This window comes from Vicugna pacos, chromosome 17, assembly GCF_048564905.1.
Source record: "Vicugna pacos chromosome 17, VicPac4, whole genome shotgun sequence".
NCBI classification, from domain to species: Eukaryota; Metazoa; Chordata; class Mammalia; order Artiodactyla; family Camelidae; genus Vicugna; species Vicugna pacos.
In genome coordinates this window covers 32,806,736-32,819,075 of record NC_133003.1, presented here as the reverse complement: position 1 = coordinate 32,819,075, position 12,340 = coordinate 32,806,736, and the positions used below count along the sequence as shown (strand labels likewise).

At 42.2% G+C, this 12,340-nt stretch overlaps 1 protein-coding gene across 1 annotated transcript; it reads right to left on the bottom strand.

The window, feature by feature from the left end:
* Positions 1-256: 256 nt before the first annotated feature.
* On the bottom strand, positions 257-10,548 carry C17H3orf49 (chromosome 17 C3orf49 homolog). The gene is made up of 5 exons (XM_031686121.2): positions 10,424-10,548; positions 6,432-6,751; positions 3,456-3,580; positions 956-1,069; positions 257-505 (listed from the first exon to the last, which is right to left on the bottom strand). The coding sequence occupies exons 1-5, from the start codon at positions 10,546-10,548 to the stop codon at positions 308-310; spliced, it is 882 nt and encodes a 293-aa protein (XP_031541981.2). The 3' UTR covers positions 257-307.
* Positions 10,549-12,340: the final 1,792 nt, after the last annotated feature.

Below are 12,340 nucleotides of genomic sequence, written 5' to 3'. Positions count from 1 at the left end.
AACACCTTTAAGTGCTTCCTCTTACTTCATCTGGCAAATCGTGGCAGGAATTTCCTTGCAGAACTGCTACACTCTGATAAATGTTTCTATTTTTCATAATTAGTAAAAAATTATGAAGCAAAAATTTGTTTATACTGACTCAGAAGTAAAAAATCAATTTTTCAAAAAGGGTCTTATTTTAAGGGCTGTTGGGCAGAATATTTTTAACCTCCCTCCCTCCCCCACCATTGATGAAGAGAAATTTTTTTCAGGATTATGTATTGAAAGATAAGATATGAAGGTAACATTTATGCAATCAGGGACAAAATCAGTAGCAGCAGCAGGTACACGGGAAGCACACGTTTTTCAGTTTATACTTCCTCATGGTTCTCTTGGATATCCTCTGAAACTGCTTAGAAGACTGAAGAATTTCATCCCCTAGAAACTCACACTGTTGAAGCTCAGCATATCTTTGGGCCAATAACTTCATAGATTTATCTGTCACTGTTTCTATGAGGTCATCCACCTACGACAGACAGGAAGAAACAAAGCCAGGTGTTACAAAGCCTTGTCTAAACCCCAGGGAGAGCTGTTTTTCCTGAGGGGTGAGTTCAGGAATTGGTGGACGTTTTGCAGGTCCCAACGTATTATTCTAATTCCAGTCTTAGCAAACAGAGCTTGAAGACATACATTTACCACCCAGTGGTAAAGACAGTCTCGTTTCTTCTCAAAAAAGCCCGTGTGCATGCCTTCATTTTAAATGAATTCCCTTAATATTTATTAGACACACAGCATCATCCTTGACGCCCTCAGCAATCCTGTAGCCACTCTCACGAGGCCCCCCACTAACGTGGTTTCTTGATGGTAATCACTAGTTTCATCCCACACCCATGCTGCCTGGCGGGGCTGTGCATCCAGTTAAGCCTGGCCCTCTGATGCTTTTGAAGCACAAAAGTCAAAAGCCTTTGTCCACTACCTGCATTTGAAGCTTTCCTACTGTCAAATCCGATTTTCGGAGGATGTTTCCCATGCCATGTTTCTTTCTCTTAAGTGCTGGAAAATGTGGCCTCTTTTTTGACGAATACGGAACCTGTCATAATCATGCAAAATTATATCAGATTAGGAAGCGCGGACATTATTTCTATGATGATGCTTCAATAAGGATGCTCACCCTTGGGACATTCTCTTACAAACTGAACATTTGCCACACAGCAACATTGGGTTGGAGACAGTATTCATATTATTCTCCACGCCCCATGTATCTCCTTTGTGCCCAGAGCTCTCTTTGAAGCGATCTATAGGGTGCAGAGAAATGAGATTGTCTGGTTCTGAGAGAATACACGGTGTCAGGAAAAAAGCAGGTCATTCGTAAGGGGAAGGAAGAAGAAATTGCCTCTGCAGCCGCTGAGCACAGTGAGAGTGTGGCGATGTTGTAGACCAGAGCCCCAGAAAGCTCATTATCACTGGATCCAGTTGTTAATTTGGTCTCTTTTCTGCAGGTTCCCTTATTTTCATGGAAGACGCGTCTGTCTCCAAGCATAAAAAGAAAGCCCTGGGTTCTTTTCGCCGCATGCCTGACACTCTTCGGTCGTCCTTGGCTTGCTGGTTACAAGTACCTGTGCTATTGGAAATCATTCCTAGGTCATGGCTCCTGGCGAATATGCCCTAAAGTCTTACGGGGTTGACTCTTTCTTCCCCTTGTGCTTAGTGATTAGCATTGGGACTATAGCAAGACCTACACAAAGTAGAATGAGGGAACATATCTGGGTCTTGCCCTTTGCCCGAGTTTACAAATAAATCTGCCGAACCACCGCTCTGCCCCGCCAACTTGCCCAGGTTCAAATGTCCCTTGCAGAACCCGCCCCCTCCCCACAATCCATCCAGAGTGGACTCCTCATTTTTCTCTCTTAGAAAACACAGTGCTTTTTTCTACTAAGCATTAAACACTCTTGGTAATTACTTAAGCCCTTTCTGTGTTTGTTGAATAAAAAAGTCAAATGTCTAGAAGGGTCAGGCAGGTTTTGTCAAACAGACTCAGTTGGGGCTGGTGTGTACTGGAGAGAACGTGGCTCCTGCCAAGAGGGCAGCCTCTGTGCAGCTCCTGCTGTTGCCAGAGGAGTTGTGGGCCTAATGTTTCCAAATCCTCCTGTTTTTCCAAAGAAGCCTGAAAACCTAGATATTTTATTTGCATTACTCTAATTTTTAAATGTGGGCAATTAATTCAAGTATGTATTTTGAGAACATTTTGAGAGCTAACAGTGCAATTGCCATGGTTTAACGTCTATCTCCTGTATCCAACGATAAGTCCCACAGAAACCGGACCGTGCTCACCGGCTCACCTTTATAGCTCCCAAACCCAGCAATTGCCCAGCACATGATAGGAATACAATAAATACGAACCTAGCACACAGGAGACAAAATTCAAAACTAGTATTGGTGTACTCTGGCAGCGAGGCTCTCCAGTACCCAAAATGGAAACGATCTTTACCCTGGCTGTCCAATTCAACGTCCGCTAGCCGTATGTGTTTACTGAGCACTCGAATGTAGCTAGTGCAGCCAAGGGAATGGACTTTGAATTTCACTTCTTTTTAATTAACGTAAGTAGTCACACGTGGCTACTGGCTGCCATATTGGATAGTACAAATTAGAACCTGGCATTGTAATTAGGAGTAAACACTCCAGAGCAGGTCTTCCTTGGGTTTGAAGCCCCGGTGCTTCCAATTATCTGGGCAAATTACTTAACCTCTCATTGCCAGCCCTAAAAATCATATTCTATCTATTGTAGTGTTCTGTTGCTGTCTACCTTATAGGGCTGTTATAAGGACAATGTGAGTCAATATTTTTAAAGTACTTAGAACAGGGCTTGGAACACAGCCTTAAGTAGATGCTTATTATATTTAAATTAATGATATTTCAGGGTTCCATTTAAAAAAATCATCTGGGCAGTTTAGGCTCCAATTTTTACACCCACAGAGAAGTACAGTTTATCTGGGTTGATATTTATATTAATTTCAGTTAAAGTGACATTCAGCTCCTCGGCTGCACAGGTCACATTGCAAAGTCTTCAAAGCCACATGTACTAATGGCTACTATATTGGACAAATGCACACTTGCATAGTCACAGAAATTCCGCTGGGCTGGTCCTGAGAATTCCTCCCCACACGGCATGCATGAGAGGCCAGATGCTAATATATTAACTTGGTGTTTGAACAGTTGACAAAAATCAATATAAAGCTCCCAGCTCCACCGCTGCTCTGACAGTAGCAGAAGCTGAACAGTTTGAGCTCAGAAGCAGAGGACTCAGACCCAGAAAGCCCACATTCTGTGCCCTAAATTCTTGGAGTGGAGACACGGGTAGCAGATTTAAAGGCTTTGTGATGAGGGACGCGCGGTGGTGGAGAGCTTGGTTTTTACAACATCCCTAAACCCTGACTTACAGGTAAGTTTTAGAGGCAAGATTGTTTTTAGCATTTTACCTTTTGCAGCCCTGAAGGAAGGGATGTCACAGACAATCGCTTGGTGGTCCTCCTGGCCCGGAGGAGTGTATTTCCTTGGGTTATCTCCTCTGTCTCTGCCTCTACAACATCCAGTTGTAGAGTTGCTTAGAGGGAGGAGGGGGAGAAAAGATTTTGAAGGATCGCAATTATAAACACGTGTTCCCTGTTAGAAACCGTCACATGCTGCTCAGTGGCTTTTCTCTTTGGGGTTAATAATTAAAACATGGACTTGCTTTTCTGAATCTTCCACTTTCCCCTTAACACTTGCCCTTTCTTAGGCACTAACCCCTCTTGACAAGATGCCTTACCTGCCTTTGAGACTTCAGTTTTGCCATCTGCTGCTCTTCCCCGTGGCTCTTGTATCATTAGAAAAAGTCACCCTCTGATGCGTAAGACAATTCCTTGAGCATTTATTGTTGATCAAAGCCAAGTTTAAAGTCTATTCTGCAGCAAAGTGGTTCAAGGCTGAGTCATTCACATAGCATTTTAATAGTTCTTCCCATATTCCAGGAGCCAAATGAACCCAGGAGTCCTTCATATTTCTATCAATTCAATTCTTAACACAATAAATGTACTTATAAAGGAAACTTAAAACACTATCACAAATTGAAAACCAGTATCATAAATGGGCACTGAGATTAGTATGGGAAAAACAAAACCATGTTATTGCCTACAGAAGGCACTAAACCTCAGGTTACTCAAGTTACTCTCTCTTTCTCTCTCTTTTTTTTTTTATTAAACTAGAAAAGGGCAGGGAATGAGACTTTTCTCTTGATGTAGTCAAAGGGATCAACAGAGGCAATGGGAAAAGAGCGTTTGCAGCTCATTCTGTGCTTCAGTGTCTTCATGCTACGCTTAGCACCTAAGACCAACTTGTCCTGCTTAAGGTCCATTGATAATGGCTCCCAGTCTCAGTGAGTGGTGGCTCCACCTTCAAAGCAGACACTCAGCCCAGGGACTCTGCGCTCTGCCTTGCCCTCCACTGCCCAGCTCTCCCCCAAATCTCCCATCTTCTCCCCACGAACATTTCTCCCTTGATCTTGGCACCCCACTGCTACGACTGGCCCAAGCTAACAGCATCCCTTGCCTGAATGAATGCTAGAGCCTGCTCTTTGTTCCTCCTTCATCTGCTCCTGCTTTCCTCCAATCCAGTCTCCACTCTGCAGCCTGAGCTACATTTTACAAATGCAAATCAGATTATTTAAAGCCCCAGCTTGAAAGTATTATCACCCTTAAGGAAAGTTAAAAATTCTTAACATGGCTTACAAACACTCTTAACACCTTACTCACCAGCCTCTCCCTGGCTGGATTGCTTCCATTTCTTAATTACACCCAGTGTTCTCTTGATATTGGGACTTGAACACGCTCTATCCCTAACTACGTGGCTGGCACATAGTTAACTATTTAGCAAATATTCGTTAAAAATTGTAACGAGGGTCAACAGGGATGAGCAACTGTCTTTTGGCCACAGCTGAAACTGGGTCATACTGTTTGCGCTGCAGTCTGGAGAGATGGGTACATTTTCTGGAGAAATCTTAGTGTAGAGATTTGTTATTTACCAACAAAGAAGAAAAGAAACCAATGTGTGGAATGAGGAGGACTTTGATCCTCTGTTTTCTGCTGGATTCCTCAACTCCAGCCCCACTGGTATAGACGCATGTCCTCTTTGTCATTTTTCAACAGAAATAGGCAGGTCAGTCCCTACCAGGTAATTGCTAGATGCTTGGATGGTTATATTAGTGACTGCTTTTTCCAGAAGAGAGAGTTTGTTTGAAAGGGCAGTCGGTCAGCTGGAAGCCATCCATTTTTGCGGGGTTTGTTTTTTTTGTTTTTTGTTTTTTGTTTTTTTCTGGAAAAAGGATCCACTGGGTTGGCAGCCTTGTGACCATGTGAAATTTGAGGTTATGTGTGAATGTCCTTACCTATGGATAAGGACTCTGTTTTTCTCGGTGCTGTTCTATAAAGGGCATTAAAAACCTACACAGGGTATTTATGGCGGTGAATTTATGTTCCGTAGGACACCGTCATGATAGACACATGACACGGTGAGGTTTTCAAACCCATAGATCTGTGCAGGGCGAAATATAAATATAAACTATGGACTTTGGTTAATAATAATATATTCATATTGGCTCATCAATTTAAAACATGTACTGTACTAAGGCAAGATGTTAATAATGGAGGAAGTGGTGAGGGTATGGTAAGGAGAGTGGGTATATGGGAACTAAATCTGTATTTTCTGCTCAATTTTTCCTGTAAATGTAAAACGGCTCTAAAAAAAAATAAAGTCTATTACTTTTAAAAAGCTACAGAGGAAAATGCAAATAGTAGTGATATTATTAGTCAAAGGACAACCCTCCCCCCAAAACCAGCATTACTACTTTGCAAAAAAAGATAAAGTTCACAGTTCAAACGCTGACTCTTCACAAAGCATATGGGAAGCAGACACAAAAAAATAAATCTTCCTTTATGCCTTACCAATCATATATTTTTTAAAACAGAATTCTCACCATACCTTCCTCTGCTGGAAGTAGCCATTTGAAAGTCTGCCTCACTACTTTCTCCAGAAACAAAACAAAAAAGAAATCCCACTTTGATTTGACTTTCTAATATATGTGTATTTTATATATGCATATACCCAGACATCTGCCTATGCATGCATCTATATATAAATTAAAAATGGCTTTAGACTGACTAGACCATTGATTAATTAGACTGGCAGGGACCTCAAAGAGATCCGATTCAGAGCTTTTCAAAATGTACGTATATTTGCCTCTCCTGGGGAGGGATCTTTCTAAAAGGCAGATTCTGACTCAGGAGACCTGGGTGGGGCCTGAGGTTCTGCATTTCAGGCAAGCCCCCAGGAGATGCCACGCTTTGGGTAGCAAGGAAACCCATCCTAATTTCATTATTCCTGCCAGCCTTGACACTTCACCACGCATTGCCCGTGATTACCATTCTGTGAGAGCTTTTTCATTCTCGGTTTTGTGAATAACTTGGGCGATGGCAGCTCCTTGATGAGTCTAGGAAGAAGGCTGTGCGTGTTTGACAGGAGGGTTTCCTTATGGTTAGCGGAGCCCTCTCTGCTGACACGTGGCTTGCTTCTGGACTTGTATGACAGCATCCTCCCCAAAACAGTCTTCACTTTCTTCACCAAATTTTTTTTCTGATTTTGCTGGCTTTCCTGAAATTCCAGGTCACAGTCACTGGATGATTCCTCTTTGGGGACCAACACATTTTGTTTTACTAAGTTGGTAGACACAGCTCTATGCCATCTGAACAAAGTGAAAAAATAAATTTGTGTCAAGGAAATTGAAAAGTTAAAAATGAATCACTTAAGCCATTAAAATCCAAACTGTAAATGTGAACAAATTATACACTTCCAAAAAAAAAAAAAAGAAGAAGAAGAAAAGAAAAGAAACTGAAGACCAAGAATCAAATCACAGGAAAATTAAGCCAAAGCAACTACTTGGTGCTTTGTCACCAAACTGTAGAGGTTCATTCTGGTCACTATCTCATTCAGTCCTCATAGCAGGTAGGTTCTATGACGGTCTTCATTTTACTGATGGTTAAACTGAGACATAGAGAGATTCATGTGATTGACCGAGTATAGAATGCAGATTTTAATCTCGGTCTGTGACTGTAAGAATGTATTATGTCATACTGGCAGATTGGCAATCTGACTTCAATAATGGTTTGAGGTTGTTTTTTGCTGGGTTTGGTGGTTCCAAGGCTACGGTAACAGAGCTGAGAGAAACCTGCAAGGGCAGTCAGTAAAGAATTCAGTCTCCAAGGTCCTATAAATGCTGCGTAATTTACATAGAATACTCATTTAGAGAGAATAATGCTAAGTGCATATTTCCACAGTTCCAAACAGCCATATACCATCTTCATCATTTTTGCATATTTTAGTAATAAGAATAGATAACATCTCTTAATAGACTTCTGTGTGCTCAACACTCACCTAAGTTCTTTCGTGTGTGTTACGTTAACTTAACCCTCCCACTGTCGTCTCCACTTTACAAATGAGGAAATTAAAGCTTGGAAAGATTAAATAACTTATGCGCAGGCAATCTGACCCCAAAGTCTGTGTTGCTATCCTTTGCGCTAGAGTGAACGTGACCCATCCCATGAAACCCTTATTTACCTAATATTCTACCCCAACTACCTGTGTTTTTTTGTTAGTTTCATCCAAAGCAATAATATCTATGAAATCCCATGGATTTTTTTTAAAAAATAGGCTTTTTATTTCAAGATAATTATAGTTTAACACACAGGTTTAAGAAATAATACACAGAGATTCTCTGTGTTCTCTGTACCTAGTTTCCCGCCATGGTGACATCCTGTGAAACTAGACCACATGATCACAACCAGGATATTCACATTGATAAGGTCAAGATCCATCAGTACCAGGAGGCTTTGTGTTTTATAGCCCCACCCACTTTCCACTCACCCCCACCTTTTCCTTCACCCCTGGCAACCACTAAGCTGGCCTCCATGTGTCTAATTCATGTCCTTTCAAGAGGTAATAGCAATAAAATCATCCAGTATACAGTTGACCCTGGAAGATGGGTTTGGACTGTGCAGTTGTACGTACATGCAAATTTTTTTCAATAGTAAATAATACAGTATTACATGATCCAAAGTTAGTTGAATCTGTGGGTATGGAACCTTGGATACCCAGGAACCACAGATACAGAGGGCTGCCTCTAAGTGATAAAAGGATTTTTGATGGCGCAGAGGGCTGGCATCCCTAACGCCCACTTCCCGCTTTGTTCAGGTATCAATTGTATAATCTTCTGGGATTTACTTTTTTCACTCAGTGTAATACTGTGGAGATTCACCCAAGTTGTTGTGTTTATCAATAATCTCTTCTTCTTTATTGCTGAGTAATATGCCATGATGTGGATATACCACATTTTGTCTAACCATTCACTCACTGGAAGACATTTGGGTAGTTTCCAATTTGGGACTATTATGAATAAAGTTGCTATAAACATATGTGCACATGTTTTTGTGTGAACACAAATCTTCATTTCTCTAGGTTAAATCCCAAGTTTTATATTATGTTATGCTATATTTGAATGCATGTAATCTATATTAATCTAAAAAATCACTAATTAATTCATAACTATTAAAAATATTCTCCATACGTTACTTAAAATATCTCAAGTCGCACCAGCAGCACATATACCGTCCTCCCAGAAAACATTGTTTTCAGATGAGCCCAAATCATTCAGCTTCTCTGTCATTATTCATGAGACGTCATTCAGCCCAGGCGCCGGAGTTCAACGGTTTTGGTTTGACCCAGAACCACACTTTCTAGCTGTGTGACCTTGTGTATGTTATTTCACATCCATAAGCTTCGGTTTTCTCATTTGAAAATAGGTGTGCTATTCTCAGACATGTGCAAACAAATGGACATAATTTATATGCTTAGAATCTGATAAGACATTCAATAAGTGATAGCTTTTTTTCTTTTTCTTCAACTGTGTGGATCAGATCTGGGTGGGAGAAATTTTAAAGGCAAGGAGGGAGCACAAGGTAGAGATCAAAAGAGGGGAGACCTCATGAGCCTCCTTTTGGGGCCAAGGACACAGAGTTCTGCCAGTGACACACCCACAGTCTCGAGGGGATGCTGCTCACAGTCATCATAGTTGGGCACAGTTAGCTGTAGTTAACTTTCTAGCAGAGGGCAGTGAAGTGTCCCAAGGAAGGGGTGCCTCTGTATAATTTGCCTAAAGATCATTTACAGGCTAGGATTAATCTCCCATGGACCTTTCTGAGAATATGTTAATAAAGCCATCAATTTCTACTACCATAAATACACACACACACACACACACACACACACACACACACACACACACACACACGGGAATGCAATTCAGGAGGTGCAGGAACTCCCGAGCCCATCCATGCAAACCCTAAGTTACAAAGCTCAGCTCCGAGCAGTTTCTGAATCTCTAGACTCCATCTCCCACTCCATCCACCCTCCCTTCTTCCCACTCTATTTACAACTAAATTAACAAAGGTGATTTTGCTCCAGGGCTTAGAAACTTTGGAAAGAAAGGATGCTTCTCCTAACAGAAATGGCAACAGTTCTATTTCTAAGTATCTTGGCTGGTGGTGAGTTTATTTGCTTCATTTATTTGGTTGTACTGGTTCTCCTTTTAACCCCTGTTTCTCACTGGAAGTGGAAAACTCTGTGAAATTTCATTTTGCCCATGGAAGTTCGAAGTTTGGTCTTTGATGTGTCAGGCCTCAGGAAAACACCTCATTTCTACATATCCGAGCTACTGCTCATGAACCTGGTAAGAAAGATGTCAGAAGAAATTGGAAAAGAAATCATCTCACTTTCCAAATTAAAACATACCATGTTTGGAGTATTTCACGCTCGTCTTTATGGCCTTGCCATTGGCAAGAAATGTCAGGTATAAGACGGTTTTCAGTTTACTTTAACGAGCATGCACATGGGTGAACTACAATTAGTACCTATTTCAGCAGCCACAATTGCTGGAGAAAGGAATAGAAAGAGGAACGATTATGGATTCACTCAGGAAAATGCACTATTGAATTTTCAAAGTAATAGTATTTGCCCGGGACCTGTGCTGTGTAAGACCGTGAGACTGAAGTATCCACTCAGTATCTACTTCTTTTAGTGTCACATGTGACATTAAAACTCAAGTTCAGATAGAAAGGAAAGGCATTCCCCATCACGATGAAGACTTTTCTAATCACAAAATTTGGCTTCCATTGAACGAGGCTTCCCGACCCAGCGTATAAATGCTGTCGCCTCCCCCTCTAGTCCATACAGAGCCTCCGCTTCCAAATGCAGTGTGTGGAAACCAGATGCCACGCTTTCCAGTCATCACAAGCAAAATTGTTTAACGCAACAGCCAAGGAATCTCACTCAACAGAGAAGAAAATGACTCCCCATTCCCTACCTTTCTATCCCCTTCCTTTTGAATGAGCCATTTTTCTTCCTGGGTTGCTGATGTCTTCTGTGCTGGCCGACTCTCCCAGAAGCCGCCTGAAAGGGCTCTGGTGCAGACGGTTGAGGGCGGTCCATTGCTATCAGCTTTATCTGTGACAGCCGTTTTGGATGTCGCTCGCTTTTGAGCTCACAAACTTCAAGACGAAAACCACCCAGTGACTGAGGCACTTTGAACTTCTGGGCTGCTTGGGGTAAAGTACGTAGGAGATTTTTGGAATTGCTTCCTTATTCCCTTCCAGGTGTTAGGGACATCACTGGTGGGGACCGGCCCTGTTTACCACTTCGCAGAGGTCACCAGTGATGCACATGGCAGAGGGATGGGAAATTCCCTTCCCCGCTGTGGACTCCTGGGCCGGGCAGATGGGAGACAGGTGACCCGACTGTCTAATCGCTCCCTTTGGGGTGTAATAAAATAATCACACACCAACGGGATCACATTCAGACGTGCATGTTTGAATTCCAAAGAGGGAAATAAACAGTCTGAATCCCAACGATCGCGGCTTTTGTTACATCTCTCAGCTAGAGCGGGTGAATACTTTTCTCTGTCCACTTGTTATTTGGCCTCTCACAGTACGCCTCCCCCCACCCCAAAGGCTGTTTTATTATATCTAGTATTTTGTAGTGGTCTCTCAAAACACACGGCTGAAAATGCTCAGTGCCTGGTCTACCCCTCCCTCCCAACCAACATTTTCCAGTTTATTTCCTGAAGAGCAAATTCTGAAATTCTCACCACAAGGTGGCAGCAGACACTAGGGGCTGGGGCTTTGAGATTTCCAGCCTGAGCTACCTAGAAGCTAAGAAGGAAAACTCTAGAAAAGTATTGGGAGATGCAAGAATTGCTCTGTTTTCTGTGTCTGTACTCATCAGTAATCTGGAGCTTGCTTCTCCAACTTCCCTGTGCACACAGAGTACCTGGGGATCTTATTAAAATGGAAATTTCCATGCCGGTCTGGGGTGGGATCCAATAATTTGCCTTTCTAACAAACTCCCAGGTGATACTGATGCTTCTGGTCCACAGACCACACTGTTGAGCGGTGAAAATCTTTTATATTCCAGTCCTGGGGAAAAGAGCTTAAAATGGCCACGGACCAATTCCTTTCAATCAATTATTGGAGTAACTGTCTTAATTCTGTTGCATCTTGTCAAATATTTGCATAAATGGGGCTAATTTTACTTTAGGAAAAGACTTGGCTTGTATTTGTGTTTGTACATGTCTGAGTGTGCAAGCATGCGTGCGTGTGTGTTCTGTGTGTGTAACAGGCTAAAACATTTGCCCTTTGGCTTCTGTGATAAGAGGCATGGGTTCTCCAAGGAGTTCTGAAGCAGAAGATGGAACTTGAGAGCGTCAAACAGGGAGGAGGGCAGACAGACATGGATTCTGAGCCAGATCTGTTTTTCAGTTGTAGCCCTGTCCCTTACAAGCTAAGGGTCCTTGGGCAGGTGACACAGCCTCTCTGAACCTGCATTTTCTTATCTTTATTTTTTGGGGGGCGGGTGTCATCTCATTGCATTTTCTTATCTTTAAATTAAGAAAAGTAACTGCTACCTTCAGGGGATGTTTGATTCATTCAGTTACCTGACAATTATCTGAGGGCCTGGTGGGCACTGGTGCTACTTTTGACACCCCAGATACTGCAGGGAACATCACACATGAAATCTGTGAACTAGTATTGCTTAAAATGCTGTGGGAGAAACTGACAACCAACAAGAAAGCAAATAAAGTAGCTTCGGCTGGTGGTAAGAGCTATGAATAAAATAAAAGAGGAGGACAGGACAGAGTGACTGAGGGGGAGGGTCAATTTTCCACGAGGAGTCAGGGAGGGCAGGGCTGCCTGTGAGAATTCACAAAGACAGGATTTTTATCAAC